This window comes from Hylobates moloch, unplaced genomic scaffold, assembly GCF_009828535.3.
Source record: "Hylobates moloch isolate HMO894 unplaced genomic scaffold, HMol_V3 SCAFFOLD_5, whole genome shotgun sequence".
In the NCBI taxonomy this organism is placed as follows: Eukaryota; Metazoa; Chordata; class Mammalia; order Primates; family Hylobatidae; genus Hylobates; species Hylobates moloch.
The window spans coordinates 76,841,044-76,860,457 of record NW_026652280.1 but is presented as its reverse complement, the minus strand read 5'-3'; the positions used below and the strand labels follow the sequence as shown (position 1 = coordinate 76,860,457).

General features: G+C 41.9%; 2 protein-coding genes and 1 non-coding gene across 3 annotated transcripts in view; 1 reads left to right on the top strand and 2 right to left on the bottom strand.

Annotated features, from left to right (window-relative positions):
• The window catches only part of LOC116468196 (olfactory receptor 9Q1), a 149,059-nt gene extending 140,084 nt beyond the window's left edge, over positions 1-8,975 (bottom strand). The window contains exon 1 of the mRNA XM_032151796.2: positions 8,752-8,975. Coding sequence (XP_032007687.2) covers positions 8,752-8,937 — 186 coding nt within the window. The 5' untranslated portion in view covers positions 8,938-8,975. The remainder of the gene's footprint in view (positions 1-8,751) is intronic.
• LOC116468193 (olfactory receptor 6Q1) lies at positions 932-1,885 on the bottom strand. Its single transcript, XM_032151794.2, has one exon. It carries the CDS (start codon positions 1,883-1,885, stop codon positions 932-934), a length of 954 nt encoding a protein of 317 aa, XP_032007685.1.
• Positions 6,031-6,137, top strand: LOC116469965 (U6 spliceosomal RNA). Its single transcript, XR_004248414.1, has one exon. It is a non-coding gene; the product is annotated as a U6 spliceosomal RNA (small nuclear RNA).
• Positions 8,976-19,414: the final 10,439 nt, after the last annotated feature.

The following is a 19,414-nucleotide window of genomic DNA, read 5'->3' as shown; positions in this document are numbered from 1 at the left end:
TGTGTGTCATGTCAACAGTTTATTTTACTGTGCAGAAGCTATTTAATTAAGTCCCACTTGTCAATTTTTGTTTTCATTGCAATTGCTTTTGAGAACTTAGTAATAAATTCTTTCCCAAGACCAATGTCCAGAAGGGTATTTCCTAGGTCTTCTTCCAGGATTTTTTTATAGTTTGAGGTCTTACATTTAAGTCTTTAATCCATCTTAATTTTTGAATGTGGTGATAAGTAGAGGTTCAGTTTCAGTCTTCTGCATATGGCTAGCCAGTTTTCCCAGCACCACTTATTGAGTAGGGAATCTTTTCTCCATTGCTTATTTTTGTCAACTTTTTCAAAGATCAGTTGGTAGCAATGTGCAGCTTTATTTCTGGGTTCTGTATTCTGTCCCATTGGTCTATGTGTCTGTTTTTGTACTAGTACCATGCTGTTTGGGTTACTGTAGCCTTATAGTATAGTTTTAAGTCAGATAATATAATGCCTCCAGATTTATGTTTTTGCTTTTTGGTTTTTTTTGGTTTTTTTTTTGCTTAGGATTGCTTTGGCAATTTGGGCTCCTTTTTTGCTTTCATACGAATTTTACAATTGTTTTTTCTAAATCTGTGAAAAATGACATTGATAATTTGATAGGAATAGCATTGAATCTGCGGATTGCTTTGGGCAGTATGACCGTTTTAATGATATTGATTCTTCCAATCTGTGAGCATGGGATGTTTTTTCATTTGTTTGTGTCATCTCTGATTTCTTTTAGCAGTGTTTTGTGGTTCCCCTTATAAATATCTTTCACTTCCTTGGTTAGTTGTATTCCTAGGTATTGTATTTTTTGTGGCTGTTATAAATGGAACTGCATTCTTGATTTGGTCTCAGCTTAAACGTTATTGACTAACCTGTTTTTAAATATCCAAGGCAAGGAAACTGGGTTCCCACCTGCCTCCTCACTGTCCCTTCCAAGACTTGAGAGAAAAGACTCGACCCAGAGCTCCCTTCACTTCCTTGTTCCTAAGACTGTAGATGAGAGGATTGAGCATGGGCGTGACAATAGAGTAGAAGACAGATACCACCTTGTTGAAGTTGATGGAGGAGGTCACCTTGGTCCGGACATACATAAAGAAAAGAGTGCCATAGAAGAGGCTCACCACAGTCAGGTGAGCTGCACAGGTAGAGAAGGCCTTCCAGCACTTAGCAGCTGAGCGGATGTGCAGCAGTGTCCAGACAATGTTGCCGTAGGACACAGCAATGACCATAGAGGAGGCCAGTAGCACAGCCAGAGACACCAGGAAATCCACAGTCTCCTTCCAAGTGACATCTGAGCACGACAAGGCTAGCAAGGGTGAGGCATCACAGAAGAAGTGGTCAATGACATTTGGGCCACAAAATGTTAGCTGAGACATGAGGTAGATTGGCAAGATGGGTGTGAGGAAGCCTACCAGCCAACAAGCAGCTGCCAGACGGATGCAGGTGCCCCAGGACACCAAAGCCCCATAGTGGAGAGGCATACAAATGGCCACATAACGATCATAGGCCATGGCAGCCAGTAGGAAACACTCAGTTGCCCCAAGAAAGGTGAAGATGAAGAGCTGCGACAGGCAGCCAGCGTAAGAGATATTCTTGGCACCATCCACCCCAATAAAACCAGCCAGCATCTTGGGCACTGTAACAGAAGTGTACCAGATTTCAAGGCAGGACAAGTGTGTCAGAAAGAAATACATGGGTCTCCATAGTCGGTGGTCCAAACCCACCACTAAAATGATGGCCAAATTCTCCACCAAGGTGAACAGGTACATGGTGAGGAAGAGTATGAAGAAGAGGAGGTGTGCTTCATGGATGCCAGCAAAGCCCATCATGACAAATTCAGTTACCTGGGTCCAGTTTTTGGTATATGGCTGCATATGTGTCAGTGAGAGCTCAGCAAACTCATAGCCTCATAGACAATGAAAGCTCAAAGAGAACCTGTGAGGTTGGAGGACGTTGTACTAAAATGCCTTTCACTTCAGAAGAGAAACATGATGTCAAGACACCATTCTTACCCTCAAAGAATTTACAGTTCATGAGGGACATGAGAAAACAAATAATATTAGTACAAAATGAAATGCACTGGCTAAGAATAAGGCAGGATACTATGGGCAGAAATAGCAGGGAAGCTCAACCAGTCTTGAGAAATCTTCCTGGAAGGAAGACTGTCTAAAGCTGAACCTGAAAAGGAAGTATAAGTTAGTGAGACAAAAGGTAGAGATAGAGAGAAGACATCGCAAGTATAAAATTCCAGACACCAGAGAGGAGATTGTGCATTTGGGAAACTTCAAGTAGAGACAGTTTACCATAGAGTTCAAGAGCTTGATTTCCCAAGCGAGCATATCTGTATTCAAATAAAAGAGAACCTAACAGAGTGTGAAAATATGTTAGATAATTCCTGTAAAGCACTTAGCATCATGTTTGAGTCAGTAAATGTCAAGGGGGAAATCTACATGTTGACTTCTCCTGGAATAAGATATAGAGAGAAAATGACTGTTTCTGAGCCTGAGGAGTAGGCTGGGACACCATGAAGGGCTAGCAACCAAATTACGGGAAAGGAAAAAGCTGAGCTTCAGTCTAAAGGCCACAGGGAGCCTTTAAGAATTATAAGCAGAGAAGCAATGCTATTCTTTTTGCCCCTTAGAAGGGGCAGGTTTGGAGAACAAGATAAGAGCCAGAGGCCAGGCACGGTGGCTCATGCGTGTAATCTCAGCATTTTGGGAGTCCAAGGCAGGTGGATCACCTAAGGTCAGGAGTTCAAGATCAGCCTGGCCAACATGGTGAAACCCTGTCTCTACTAAAAGTACAAAAGTTAGCCCAGCGTGGTGGTGGGCACCTGTAATCCCAGCTACTCGAGAGGCTGAGGCAGGAGAATCACTTGAATCCGAAGGGCAGAGGTTGCAGTGAGCTGAGATCGTGCCACTGCACTCTGGCCTGGGTGACAGAGCAAGATTCCATGTCAAAAAAAAAAAAAAAGGAGGAAGCAGGAAGGCTGGGTTAGGAGGTTGTTGCAAGTATAACATGGAGTGATGGTGACTTTAACTGTGGAAATGCCAGTAGGAGACTGAATATGACTATTAAGAGATAGAATCAACATAATTGGGTTTGAATCCACACTGGGTTTGAATTTAAGCTCCAATATCAACTTGAAATATGTGACCATGAGTGAATCACTAAATAATCCCATTTTTAAAAAAACAGATAATACAAGAGTTCCAAAGAGATTACTTCCTATCTCATTTTAGAATTAAATGAGAAAATATAATATCTCCATTTCTGTGCCAGTTTTAAAATACAGCCCCAAATTCTTGAACACTCTTCCCATCCAAAAGTGGGGTCTATGGCTATTCCCATTGAATCTGGGTTCTGTGACTGCTTAACAACAGAATAAGGTGGAAGTGATGCTGTGCCAGGTTCCAGGCCCGGGACTTGGAAATCCCAGTTTCCTCTTCTTGCTTCTTGAAACCCGGTCACAGTAGTGTGAGGAAGCCTATCCAGCCTGTGGAAAGGCCTAGGTGGAGAGGAACTAAGTCCCTCAGCCCTCAGCCTGGCCAAGCTTCCACTGACAGCCAGCACCAGCGTACCAGCCAGGTGAATAAGCTGGCTGAGAAATAGATCATTCAGCCCCCAGTTGAACTGGCCAAGCTGACACCAGCCTTCCCTTCTGAGCCCTCCCCAAATTAAAAATCTGTGAGCTAAATAACTGATTGTTGTTTAAACCACTAAGTTTTAGGCTGCTTTGTTATGCAGTAACATAGATAAAGCAATTATATCCTAGTTGTGTAACTTGGGCAAATTATTTACTATTTCTGACCCTTTGGAGAAAAACAGTGTTTTGCTACAGTCACAGATTCCTGAACTGGAATTTGAATCCAGGTTTGCCAAGGTCTAAAGCCCTTGCTCTTTCCCCTATAAATAATTAGCAAGTTCCTTCTGGCTTCAGAATTCCTGGCAATGAAAGCATGTAGAGATACAAAATCAGAAATAAACAAGTTCAAAGTTTTCAGATTTCTGCGTGCGTCTTCACCATGCCTAACATCCCCACAGTGGGAAGTCTATAAACATTGGCTTCCTCTCACATAATTGCATTGCAGCCCCAGACACTTCATGCTTCTGTTGGCTCAAGGAAATTTCAGGACGCAACTTCCACCCATTTATCACGTTTGCAACCTCGCTTACAATGTAGCAGCCTCCAAACAATGAGCACCCTTCCCAGTGGAGATACTGCACACACATGCTCTAGAAGTTTGACTTGACTTACTGTGTTAGATGGTTTCATAGTCAAATTCTCTGAAAAATTCATTATTTTTCATAGTCATGGAGAGAATGAGATTTAGAGTCAAACAGCTCTGGGATCAAGCCCTGGGTCTGCAATTTACTAGCTCTGTTGTGTCATCTATAAATTCTTACTATTTTTCTAAATCTTACCTGTCCTTTCAGCTGTGACTCAAGTTTGATAGTCCTGTCTTCACCAGGAAGGCTTTTTCCTTACCTCATTCCTCCAAACTTGTATGCAGATCAAGCAAACAAATGCACAGGGGACCTGCTCTGACCTAGGAACCACGGTGGAGGGTACAGATGCCCCCAGGGCCTGGTACAGATCAGGTACCCCCAACATCCATCCTGAGGCCTGGTGCAGAGTGGGCGCCCCCAGCATCCACCCTGGGGCCTGGTACAGACCAGGTTTCTCCATCATCACCATGGGGCCTGGTTACAGAGCAGATTCTCCCACCATCTGCTCCAGGGTCTGGTACGAAGCAAGTGCCCCAAGCATCTATCTCAGGGCCTGGTACAGAGCAGGTGGCCCCAACATCCACCCTGGGGCCTGGCACAGAGCAGATCCCAGCATCCACCCTGGGGCCTGGTACAGACGTCCCCCCAACATCCGCCCTGAGGCCTGGTACAGAGCGGGTATTACTTTTTAATACTTTCAGCTCTCTAATCCATGGCTTAGAGAGAGTGCCAGAACCTGTGGGCTTTGTATCAGGCCCAGATTAGCTACATTGAAAGGATCTGCTCTTGTTTCTCAAAAGCTGAAGGAGGGGTAAAGAAGTAGGATATAAGAGAGAAGGAGAGAGGGAGAGCTGAGGGCTTTTTATCCCCTTGCATCCAGGCAATGATGCATTTCACCTGTGGGCTGAGATTTTTTAAGACGCAGGAGCGGTTTCCCCACTATCTCTTTCCCCATCATAGAGCCAACAGCTGGCAGAATCCTAGATCCCTGAGGAAAACCACTCACTTCTTCCTGGAGCAGGGATTACCCAACATTTTCTGTAAAGGATCAGATTTAAATAGTTTAAGCTTTATGAGCCACAGGCAGTTTCTGCCACATATTCTTTGTGGGGTTTTTTTGTTTGTTTTTGCAACTCTTTAAAATGTAAAACCCTTTCTTAGCACATGGTCCATACACAAACAGTCTACAAGCTGAATTTGGACCATGGGCTGTAATTTGCCAATCCCTGCCCTAGACTCACACAGGACTGTTACATGAGCGAAAAAGAACACCACCTTCTGTGTTAAGCAGCAGTTACCCTAATTTATGGACACACATACCACCTCTGCCACCATCAAGCAGCCAAACTGTCCTCAAATTATCTGTTGTCTCTTGTTCTGCAGAGAAATGGGGGATGGGGGACAACTGATACCCAGGGTTTGGTTGGACACACATGGGCAGTTGCACCTGCACAGAAGCCCAGTGAGTCCTTACTGCTCCCCCTACCCTAATGCTAATTAACAAACTGCAAGGGAAGCTTTTCTTGAATTCCAAATCAGAAACCCAAAATCTAAACTGAGTGATTCTAGAAAAATGCTTGAATCTCCATCAGTTCTTCCTCTACTACCTGACACCCAATTGCATTCTTTGAGAGACTCAGGAAATGAACTCAAGTTGTCAAATAGATTGGATTGATATACGGAGAACAACATTCGAAGAGTTAAATGAATAAAATAATTTTTAAATGTCTCATTACTTCTTTTTCTAGTGTATATTAATTCACATTCATTCATTAAAAAGATTAAGAGAGTACTCGCTTCAGCATCATATATACTAAAATTGGAATGACACAGAGAAGATTAGCACGGCCCCTGCACAAGAATAACACACAAATTTGTGAAGCATTCCATATCTTTTTTTTTTTTTTTTTTTTTTTTGGTTACAGAGTCTTGCTCTGTTGCCCAGGCTGGAGTGCAGTGGTGCAATCTCGGCTCACTGCAACCTCTGCTTCCCGGGTTCAAGTGATTCTCCTCCCTTAGCCTCCCAAGTAGCTGGGATTTCAGGCACGCATCACTATATCCAGCTAAATTTTGTATTTTTAATAGAGACAGGGTTTCACCATATTGGCCAGGCTGGTCTCGAACTCCCGGCCTCAAATGATCCACTCACCTCGACCTCCCACAGTGCTGGGATTACAGGCATGAGCCACCATGCCCAGCCATGTTCCATATTTTTAACAAGCCTGCACATGTACCCTTGAATATAAAAGTTGGAAAAAAATAAAAAGATTGAGAGACAGAATCTCACAACTATCTAACTCCTGGAAATTTTTGAACCTATTAATTTGTTAACTCAGTGAAGTGGTTTACCCACAGTTCTATGCCTTCCAGTTCCTCATTCAAGCATTCATCAAGGAGACCCTGAGTGCTATGCATGGTACCAGGCATCAGGCCTCTAACCCAAAATGAGTTGCAAGTCCTGCCTTTTAAGAACCATGTCTTTTAGGAAAGACCTAAAAACCCTAACTCAAGGGTTAGGACAGAGATGTGAGGAGCTAATTGCAATGTGTCTGGTAGAACAAAGTAGGGGGCAGTGAAGTTGGCACAGAAGGAAGACAGGACAGGTAAGATCAAGAAACAATTTCCCAACTAAATCACACTGAGGGTGGGGGGACGCTGGAAAGAAGGCAATCCTTAACTGACAAAACCAAGTGCGGTACAGGGAGGGGGAGGCACCCCAGCAAGCCAGGGGAGAGACAGGTGGAAGTAGCTAATATGCCCAGAGGAATCGTTAGAAGAGGTTGTGAGGTCCACGGGGAGAGTCAGGAGAGCATAGTGGTTAAGGCTACATTCAGGCATTAGACCACCTGATGCCTTCAAATCTCAGCTCCACCACCTTCTAACTGAAATCAAATGAAAGCAACCTAGATGGGAGGCAATGCCTAACCCAACAGAATGAATATCTGATGGAATCATTTAAGTCATCAGAGACAAGTCTAATGAGAAACTCTTTCTGAACAAGAGTTTCAGAGCATCCAAATTCTACTCCTCTTCCCCCCTGCCCCAACACCTCTTCGGGTCATGTGTTGGTAGGAAGATGAGCTTCCCTCCAAAAAAAGAGAAAGGAGGCCGGGCGCAGTGGCTCACGCCTGTAATCCCAACACCTTGGGAGGCCAAGGCGGGCGGATCACAAGGTCAAGAAATCGAGACCATCCTGACCAACATGGTGAAACCCCGTCTCTACCAAAAATACAAAAATTAGCTGGGCATGGTGGCGTGCGCCTGTAGGACACGGCCTATAGTAGCACGGCGCACGCCCCAGCTACTCAAGAGGCTGAGGCAGGAGAATCGCTTGAACCCGGGAGGCAGAGTTTGCAGTGAGCAAAGATCGCGCCACTGCACTCCAGCCTGGCGACAGAGCAAGACTCCGTCTCAAAAAGAAAGGGTCATTTATGGAGCCCCTCCCATGGGCTAGATTCTGATGGGCTAATACCATCTGGCTTAATCCCCACAATATTGTACTATGATCCTATGAACTATTCTTGATATAGAGGTGTTATTCGTCTTGGTTTTCATGCAATTGAAATAACTGAAGGCTCAGAGAGACAGTAAGTAACTTGCGCAAGATCAAAGAACTACATGGCACAGAGAAGAGCCAAACCCCAGAGCTTCTGACAAAAAAAGCCTGTGCTTTCCCTCCACACAGTGCCATTTTCCTCTGCCATTTCATTTCATCCAATGAGGACGTGCCTGCAACCCTGGCTCCCTGCCCTGACTCTGAGGTTAATTTCCCTGCAGCTCGGAGCCCCGCCAAGGCTGGAGGAATATCCCACAGGCTCCAGTGAGCTGCAAAGCACAGTCACACTCCCAGTGCTATTAACAGCATCCGCTTCCTCTCCAAGGTTCAGGGAACTTTATCCACCAAGTGCCATGCAGAGAAAAAGCGGTCAGCCAGAGAGGAGAGGGTCACACGGGGCAATCACCAAATAAGGAGAAAGGCCGCACAGGAACTTGGCCCAATTTGGTGTCCTCAAAAGATGGTGCTCCCTGGCTAAGATTTTCCCTAACAAATATGGAAAAACAGTTTGAGGCCCATGCACGAAAATTAAAACTTGGGTCCTGCAGCTATTTGCTTGTGTAGCTACGTGACAAGCCTGGTGAGAGAGGCTGGATTTCTCCCTCCTTCAGTTCTCTCCACCTGGCATCTAGGGGACTAGTCCCAAAAAGTGAAAGGAACTGGAAAATAAACTTACTAAGATCCAGGAAATGATTTCAAAAAAACAGCCAACAAACGGAGGTGAGCAGGCGCAGTGGGTGGGTGTTATGAGACAGAGAGCGGGGCTAGGAGATGCCCAGGATGAAGCCCGGAGACCCGCTCTCCGATTCCTCTTGGGTCTAGCTCATCGCATGCCTGCTTCCCCGCTCCCACTGCAACGTGACAGCAACAGCACATCTCACTTTCCAACATGCAGGCAGCCCCCTGTGTCAACAGCACCGTCTCTGAAATCAGTGGAGCTGCGTTTGACCCTACCTCCATCAGGCCGTAGCTGTGAGTTTGGGAAAGGCGTTTGATCTTGCTGAGCCCCAGTGTCTTCATCTGCATATGGGGAGGATAATATGTACATTGCTGGGCTGGACTACAGACAGAAGGAGACATCATTAAGGGCAAGTCAGGGCCTTTGCTCCTTTTACTCCCTCTACCATCTCTGTGTGGCATCCTCCTGCACTTCCTTCAATTCCCTGCACAAGGCCACCTTAACAGAGGCCCTTTCTGACCACCTATCTGAAAACGCAGTTCCTTTCACTCTCTGACCGTCTTCTCAGTTTGATTTTTTGGGTCACAGCCGCATTGCCATCTGTAGATATTTATTTGTTTGCCTATAACATCACGCACACACACACATACACACACGTTCACACAAAAGGAAGCTCCTTGAAGATAGTGCCTTTGTTTGTTTGTTCATTACTGTGTTGCTAATGCCAAAGTCACTGGCATGTAGTCTACATGCAGTAAATATATACTGATGTAATAAAAGGATGGTTGCATGCTCCTGATTGTACGTTGGCAGCTTAGGTTCCTTTCCATTTCTAGCTACCTGTTTTCAAGGAAATTTAAGGAAAAGGAAGTTCACCAATACTTACAAAAAAGTCAATCAATTTGGGTGTTGTCCATGCAATTACTGTCAATGGACAAGACTGACAATGCCTGCAGGAATGATGTCTTGTATATCTGGAGCAGCCTGCTCTCATGGCCTTGGGTGGGAGGCAAATTGAATTGATTTCTACATATAATTTCTTTTTCTTAGCTACAGAATTTAGTTCTAAATTTCCCGGAAAGCTGTACTCTTATCAGCTGTTTTCAAACTCTGTTCCACCAAGCCCTAGGTTTGCTTAGTTGCCAGGTAGCTGGGAAGAGGAACAGACCTAGTATGTGGGGCTCTCAAAATCCCTGCTTCAACCAGCTAGTAAGTGACAGAGTTCAGATGAGAATCCAGCCCAGTCTGACTCCAGAGCCCACCATCTTTCCATCATACCACCTCCCCAGGGAAGGTGATATTCCTAAAATAAAATCTGATCAATTAACTGGGCGCTTCTCTCATTATTCCAGGGGCTTCAATACTGAGCAGATACAATCTGTTCCTCAAAGCTACTGACATATAGTCTCCCTATGATGGGAACAAATGGGAAACTGAGGTATAAGAAAATAAGTGGGAGGCTTCTCCAGCCATATATATGACAGAGACCCCAGACCCAAACTAAGCCAGAGAGTCCACTATAGCAGACAGGAACCAAGGTGAGAATCAAGCTTTCTGAGCTTCTAGCTCCTAATCTCTAGGCAGGAATAATATCTATTCTTGTTGTCTCTCAGAACATTCTGTGAATTAATGAGATAGTAGATGTGTGGATTCTTTGAAACTTTAAAGGTACACTCTGGTAAAACCTGCTTACTCTTTTGCTTCTATTGCTTATGGACTATGTGATGACCACAGAATTTCAATAAAGGAACAGCATGGGAATGGCCATCTGGTGGGACTCTGGGAAAGGTCATGAAGCTGCCCTGGAATAACAAAAGCAAATTGATTTTGTTTAGATTGTAGGTTTATTTGAGGTGGCTTGAGGAGGCAGATGGAGATTAAGGAGAACTGAAACCCCACAAAGTCCCTCGCCACCCCTACTCTATGTGAGCTTAAGCAAATCAGTTGAATTCTGTGTGCCTCCATTTTCTCACTTGAAAACTGAATTGATATTTAAAACCACAATGGCTCTGTAAAAGAGCTTTTGGGCCAGGCGCGGTGGCTCATACCTGTAATCCTAGCACTTTGGGAGGCCGAGGTGGGTGGATCACTTGAGGTCAGGAGTTCGAGACCAGCCTGGCCAACATGGTGAAACCCTGTCTCTACTAAAAACACCAAAACTAGCCAGGCATGATGGCACATACATGGTAATCCCAGCTACTCAGGAGGCTGAGGCAGAATTGCTTGAACGCAGGAGGTGGAGTTTGCAGTGAGCTGATATCACACCACTGTACTCCAGCCTGGGTGACAGAATGAGACTCTGACTCAAAAAATAAAAATAAATAAAATAAATAAAATATTAAATTTTTTTTTTAAAAAAAAGGTTTTGAACAACAAAAAAATGAGATTACAAACTGGGAAAACTCTGAAGAAAAGATTGGGCTATACCAAATTCAGGAATCATACCTCTAGATTTGGTATCCATTTGATTGATAACATTCCTTCCATACACCACGCCTTGCATGCTCTTTGGATATGGGCCTCTAAAGGAGCCACATACCTGCCTCCCACTGCTTCTCTAGTTTCCTAGTGTCTTCTCTGGGTGAAACACCAAGGCCAAGCATGCCCAGAACCTTGGAACTGGTGGCCAGGAGAGGTTATTGAATCCCACTGAGGGACAGAGACCCCAAATTCAAGGATCACAGCTTCCCTGAACCAAAGGGAGAGGGCACAGATCTGCCATTGGCTGAACTGGAAAGAGAAGAAATGAGAATTGTCGCTGGCTATAAGATGCCTCATACTCCATGTATGTGCCTATAACTCTCCCAGGGGTGACCCATGGGACCATTTCTCCATGGAGGTTTAAAGCTCTCAGACAACAAAAAAAAGAAAATAATAAATTATGAAAAACTTTGTCCCAGAGGGTATGCAGAAGCTACGTGGGAGTCCCAAATCTGTAGATTAGGATGACGGATGCCTCAGAGTGGAGGATGAGGGGCCAACCAGGGAAGATTCCGTGACACCTAGACTCTTTGCCAAGGTCTCTGACTCCAAACTACTCTAGAATATGGTGACACAAAATCTATAGAGTTCAGATTTATCACAGATGCAGTGAGGCCTTCCTCAATAGAGTGGGTCAGATATCACCATCCACCTACCTGCCCCCTATCCCCCACTCCTGGAAAATAATCTGCAATGATAACACCAGACATTACTGAGTAGCCACTCTGGGCCAGGCTCCGTGCAATATAGATGTGAAGTACCAGCTTCAACTCTTAAGGAGCTTACAATTCCATAAAGGCTGTGACTTCGAGTCACTTTTATCCTGAATGTTACTGTGCCAAATTGCCTTCCTTTCATAGAGTTACTCTGGGGCATTTCATGATTGTTTACAGCCTGGGCAATTGTTTTCTCCAAAAGGGAAATACGGTGTTATTTCAATATAAAGCAAAAAGAACATCAGGGATGGTGAGTATCCACTGTGTTTGATCACAGAAGGCAGCTGGACCAAAGCTGGCAAAGCCGAAAGGCAATATAGATGACTTGTTCTTCAAAACATAGGATCATTTTCTTTGATTTTGTATGACGTGGGTCCAGCCTTAATGTTTCAGGTGCACATATCTTGTCTTCCCAACTAAACAATAAAGATCTTTTACCACAGGGCCATGTCTTATATTTTCTGCATTCCCAAAGAGCCTAGTGCAGTACTGCTCAGTGTAAAACATCATAGACTTGTGATAAAAGAAAAACTTTAGCGAATTAAATTTAAAGGAGTTTAGTTGAGCAATGAAACAATTCGTGAATTGGGCAGCCCCCAGAATCACAGCAGATTCACAGAGACTCTAGGGGTGCCTCGTGATCAGAACAAATGTATAGACAAAAAAGGTAAAGTGACATACAGAAATCGGAAGTGAGGTACAGAAATAGTAAGATTGGTTACAGCTCGGCCTTTGCCTTATTTGAACGCAGTAATATTCAGCAGTCTGTGAGTGGTTTAAGTATGGCCGCTAGGATTAGCCAACACGCAGCTATTGTTACAGGTGCACACTAGTAAGTTAGGTTTTCAATTTTATATATTATGACGATGAGATCTACAAAATTGTATATAATTGTCATTCCACCGTAATCTATTATGCTAGGTTACAGCTCATCCACGGGGACTCAGCTATAGAAGTACAGAGTCCTTCTCAGGCCATATTTAGTTTGCTTTAACACTTGGACTTGAATCCTACATGAGCCTCTTCATAGACTTGCTACCTTTCTAAAATTAGGAAAATAAAACTACATGACAAGGATGTACTTAGAGATAAATAAGGAAACAAAGTTGAGGGCTTTGTCCACCTGACAGTAGACATAAGATTGTTATACCATGACACTTCAGGCTGCTCTAGACAGGAAGGATGTTGAACCATGCCATATCTGCATTCCCACTCAATGGAAAAACCTCTTTGCAGCTCTGACCCAATCTGTCAACGACTCTCTGCAAATATAAAAAATAAAAAAATTTTAAAAATTTAAAAATCCTCTTCTGCATTCACATGTGAGGCTGAGCAAAAGCAACTAGGAAGAACACCACGTCCTCAGGCCAAGGACATTCAGAGGGAAACAGCCACCTGGAGAACAAAGGAAATAGAGGCAAACTCCAAACCTCTGCTCTCCAGCCCAGGCCCCACTGGTTCCTGCCTTTCTCCTCTCCTTTCACCTTCTGGAACACTATGTCTCTCTGGCTTTACAGTGTAAAACAGTACAGCCTTGATAGCTCCTTGAGTTTTGCCACTCTGTTGTCCCAGTTTCACATCACAAAAGGTCAGAAACTGAGCAATTAAAGGCAGAATTCTCCTCTGTGTGTGAAAGTAATAAAAGAGGCTTTGAATGATTATATTCCTATTATTTTCCTCTTGCCCGAGGAATCAAATATCCCAACCTAGAAACCGGGACACATCAGAGGAGGGGCTACAGAACCAACACTGGCAAAGGAAGAACACAAACTACAGCAAAAAGCCAAGAGCCTTCACCACCCCTCTGAGAAGACATTTGAAATAATTCACTGTACTTCCAATTTTAATACATTATGATGATGAGATCTACAAGATCATATGTAAATCTCATCCCACAGTAGAGGCTCAATCTCAACATGATGTTTTTCAGCCTTAATAGCATTCAGAAACAGAGTCCAGCACAGTATTTTTTGCAGGCATTTCTTTTCATTGTATTTTTATCATGAAATAATTCAACTTTATACACAAGAAGGAACATAATATAATGTTTACTGCTATCCAGCTTTATCAGTTATTAACTTTTGGCAATAATTATTCCACATCCTTTTTTTGTAAAAATATGATTGATAGACTGAGAGACACACAGACATATATATATATTTATAGATGATGATGATGATGATGATAATGGTGAAGCTAGATAGATAAATCAATGATAGAGAGAGATAAAAATGTAGATACAGTTGAGGCCTTCTGTTTGTTTTCAGTCCCATCACCCTTTCACTCTCCCCTCCTCCTCAAAATTAACTAGTATGGTAAATTCAGTATTTATCATGCTCACAAATGATTCATACTATTTGTTATCCATGAACATTATTTTATTTTGCATATCTTATTTTGCATATTTTAAAATAGGTATAGTGGATAAACCTCTACACTTTGTAATTTGCTTTCTTCTTAGAGCATTGTTTTTAATATTTTTATGTTGATGCTTACAGCTCTAGCTCATTCATTTTAATTTCCATGTATATTCTGTTGTATTTTTAAAAGCTATATACTTATTCATTCTAATTTCCATGTATATTCTGTTGTATTTTTAAAAACTATATACTTACTCATTCTCTCATTAGTAGGCATTGAAGATGTGTCTAATTTTCTACTATTCCTCACAATAAACATTCTCAGGACTTGTCTTATTGTGCGCATCTGCAAAAGGCCGTCTAAAGGAGTGGTTCTCAAAGTGTGGTCGCCTGCAGCAGCAGCATCACCTGGGAACATGTTGGAAATGCAAATCCGCTCCTTCCTCGGACCTACTGAACCAGAAACTCTAGGAGTGGGGTCTAGCAATATGTGCTTTAACAAGCCCTTCAGGTGATTCTGAATCAAGCTAAAATTTGAGAACTGCTGCTTGAGGGTGACCTAAATGAACACATCTCACATCACTCAACAATGCTGAATTGCTCTCCAAAGGGGTTGCCCCAACTATATTCCCACCAGCAGTGTTTGAGAGTTACCAATTTCTCATACAAAACCAGCATGATGTAATTGCAGCCCTCTGACAGTTTCGGCCATCTGTGGGTTAGGCATCTTGTCAAATGTTTATTAGCCAAATGGATTCCCGTTCTTGTGCACTTTCAGTTTTCTATTCAGTAGTTTTTAATCATTTTTTAATAATTTGTAGATATTATTTGTGTTTTCTAAAAACTCATACTTTGTTTTATAATCAATATGTTCCCAGTCTTTTAACTTTGTTTATATTGAGTTTGCTGTTGTCATTGTTTTCATTTAACATCTTTTAAGTTTTATGTAGTAAAATGTACAAATCTTTTCCTGTATGGCCTGTGCTTTTGCACCTTGACTAAAATGTATTCTGAAAAATGTTTGGATTTTGATTTTTATACTTAGTCTTTAATGTAACTGGACTTGATCTTTGTGTATGCTGTGAAGTAGATATTTAAATTTAGGGGCTTTTTTCATATTGATAATATCCTTCTCCATCAATTGGTAATGTCACCTCTCATAAATCCAGATATTCAAGATATTTAACATCATGTGTGTTGACCAAGCTTTTGTTCTTAATATTACTTACCTATATATCTTTTCTTTATTTAGTGGTAAATCTTGCTAGGGTTTGCCTATTTCATTATTTTCCTTTTTTCCAAAAACAAACTTTTGGTTTTGTATCTTCTCTTATTTTCTATTTCATTAATTCTTGCTCTTACATTTATTATTTCCCTCCTTTCACCTTCATAGATTGCTTCATTATTCTTTTAAAGCTATTTTTAATATATTTATTTTCATTTTTTGTTTATAATAAATGCAATTAAGCTATATATTTACCTGTAGACACCACTTTAATTAGATCAAATATTTATACATTTATTATTGTTCAGTTATAAATATGTTATTAATATGATATTTATTTCTTCTTTAATTCATGAGTTATTCAGAGTGTCATTCTTCAGCTTCCTGATAAGTAAGGAGAGAAAGAGAGTAGGATTGTTAAACTACTTTTTATCATTTAGATTATTTTTAATTTAATTGTATGGTAAGATATTGTGATCAGTATGATAGCAATTCTTTGAAAGTTGTTGAGATTTCCTCTTTGCCTTCATGTTCAAATTTTACAAAGATTCTGTCTATACTTGAAAATAACATATATGCACTTGAGTGTAAAGTTTTTAGATATGTACCTATACATATATCACACTGGCTAATTTTATTATTCAAAGCTGCTGTTGCCATTCTAATTTTTGTCTGCTGGATTTGTAAGTTGTGTTCATCTCCTACTATGGTTTTTTGACTTTCTCCTTATAATTCTGTCAACGTTTGCTTCATTTCTTTCAATGTTACAATGTATGATAATTGTATTAGAAGCATGTAATTTCATTATTGTTATATCTTCTTGATCTGTGGTTACATCTTGTGGTTATATCTTCTTGATCTGTGTGTATGTGGTTTCTCTCTTTATCCCTGAAATGTTTTTTGCCTTAAGAACTATTTTGTCTTATGTTAACTATGCTACATTAACTTTTTTGTTAGTATTTGTGTTATACACGAATGCATGATTTTCTTTTTTACTATTCCTTTTAAATGTTTTTATAATTTCAACTTTTTTTTAGTTTCGGGGGTACACGTGCAGGTTTGTTACATGGGTATATTGGATAATGCAGAGGTTCAGAGTACAATTTATCCCCCACCCAGGTAGTGAGCATAGTATCAAATAGTTCTGCAACCCTTTCTCCCTCCTCCATGCCTCCCTTCTCTAGTAGTCACCAGTGTCTATTATCACTATCTTTATGTCCATGAATACCCAATGTTTAGCTTACACTTAAAAGTGACAACATGCAGTATTCCTGTTCCTGTGTTAATTTGCTTAGGATAATGGCTTCCAGCTGCAACCATGTTGCTACCAAGGACATGATTTCATACTTTTGCATGGCTGTGTAGTATTCCATGGTGCATGTATATCACATTTTCTTTATTCAATCCACTGTCGTTGGGTACCTAGGTTAATTCCATGTCTCTGCTCTTATGAATACTGCCATGATAGAATGATTTCTTTTCTTTTGCTTTCTGTTTTGTTTTGTGGGGTTTTTGTGTGTGGGGGGGGGGGTTTTTGGGGAGATAGGGTCTTGCTGTGTCACCCAGGCTGGAGTGCAATAACACAATCTCTGCTTACTGCAACCTCCACCTCCCAGTTCAAGCAATTCTCCTGCCTCAGCCTCCTGAGTAGCTGATATTACTAGCATGTGCCACCACTCCCAGATAATTTTTGTGTAGAGATGGGGTTTCACCGTGTTGGCCAGGCTGGTCTCGAACTCCTGACCTCAAGTGATCTGCCCACCTCAGCCTCTCAAATTGCTGGGATTACAGACATGAGCCACCGTGCCCGGCCATTTCTTTTCTTTTGAATATATACTCAGTAATGGGATTGCTGCATCAAATTACAATTCTTTTTTTGGTTCTTTGAAAAATCTCCAAATTGCTTTCCACAGTGGCTGAACAAATTTACATTCCCACCAGCACTGTATAAATGTTTCCTTTTCTCCACAGCCTCATCAGCATCTGTTATTTTTTGACTTTTTAATATTAGTAGTGGCAAAAACACAACTACTTTTGCACCAACTTTGTATTAGCTATTCTAACTGGTATGAGATGGTATCTTATCAGGGGTTTGGGAGGTTTTTGGTTTTGGTGGTTTTTTTGTTGTTTTTTTGAGACAAGGTCTTACTCTGGCACATAGGCTGGAGTGCAGTGGTGTGACCATGATTCACTGCAGCCTCAAACTCCTGGCCTCAAGCAATCCTCCCATCTCAGCCTCCCAAGTACCTGGGACTACAGGTAGATGCCACGACACCTGGTTAATTTTTTTAAAAAATTTTTTGTAAAGATGGGTTCTTCCTATGGTGCCCAGCCTCATCTCTAACTTCCTGCCTCAGCCTCCCAAAGTGCTAAAATTACAGGCATGAGCCCCTGAACCTGGCCTCACTGTGGTTTTGATTTGCTTCTCTCTGGTGGTTAGTGATGTTGAGCATTTTTTTATGTGTTTATTGGCCACTTGTATGTATTCTTTTGATAAGTGTCTGTTCATGTCTTGTGCCCACTTTTTTTTTTGACACAGTCTCGCTCTGTCACCCAAGCTGGAGTGCAGTGGCGTGAACTTGGCTCACTACAACCTCTGCCTCCCGGGTTCAAGCAATTCTCTTCGTCAGCCTCCCAAGTAGCTGGGATTACAGATGCCCACCACCACACCCGGCTAATTTTTGTATTTTTAGTAGAGATGGGGTTTCACCATCTTGGCCAGTCTGGTCTTGAACTCCTGACCTCGTGATCCACCCACCTCGGCCTCCCAAAGTGCTGGGATTACAGGTGTGAGCCACCACGCCCAGCCTGTGCCCACATTTTATGGGGTTGTTTGTTTTTTGCTTGTTGAATTAAATTCCTTATAGGCTCTGAATATTAGTTGTTGAATGCATAGTCTCCAAAAATTTTCTCTCATTCTGTAGGTTGTCTTTTTATTCTGCCTGATAGTTTGTTTTGCTGTGCAGCTCTTTAGTTTAATTAGGTCCCACTTACCAATTTTTATTTTTGTTGCAATTGCTTTTCATGATTTAGCCATAAATTCTTTCCCAAGGCCAATGTCCAGGATGGTGTTTTCCAGGTTTTCTTCTAGGATTCTATAGTTTGAGGTGTCACATTAAATCTTGGATTCATCTTGAGATAATTTTTGTATATGGCAAAAGGTAAGGATCCAGTACCGTTCTTCTGCATGTGGCTAGCCAGCTATCCCAGCACCATTTATTGAATAGGAAGTCCTTTCTCCTTTGCTTATTTTTGTCAATTTGTTGGTGATCAGATGGCTGAAGATGTATGGCTTTATTTCCAGGTTTTTTATTCTGTTCAGTGGTGTGTGATATGGTTTGGATTTGTGTCTCTGCCCAAATTTCATGTCAAATTGTAATCCCCAAGGTTGGAGGTGGGGCCTGGTGGGAGGTAACTGGATCCTGGGGGAAGATTCCCCCCTTTGCTGTCCTCATGATAGTGAGTGAGTTCTCAGGAGATCTGGTTGTTTAAAAGTGTGTGGCAATTTCCCCCTTTCTTTCCCTTCTGCTCCAGCCATGTAGGATATGCCTGCTTTCCTTTCACCTTCCACCACGATTATAAGTTTCCTGAGGCCTCGCCAGCCATGCTTCCTATACAGCCTGCAGAACCATACACCAATTAAACCTCTTTTCTTTATAAATTACCCAGTCACAGATAGGTCTTTATAGCAGTGCAAGAACAGACTAATACAACGTATGTGTCTGTTTTTGTACCAGTACTATGTTGTTTTGGTTACCATAGCCTTGTAATATAGTCTGAAGTCAGGTAATGTGATGCCTCCAGCTTTGTTCTTTTTGCTTAGTATTGCTTTGGTTACTCAGGCTCTTTTTTGGCTCCATATGAACTATTTTAGTTTCTTCTAATTCTGTGAACTATGACACTGGTGGTTTGATAGAAACAGTACTGAATCTGTAGATTGCTTTGGGCAGTATGGCCATTTTAACGATATTGACTCTTCCAACTCAAAAAGCATTAAATGTTTTTCCATTTGTGTATATCACCTATGATTTCTTTCAGCTGGAGTTTGTAGTTATCCTTGTAAAGATCTTTCATCTCCTTGGTTAAATGTATTCCTAAATATTTGTGTGTGTGCATGCGTGCGTGTGTGTGTATGACTACTGTAAATAGTATTACG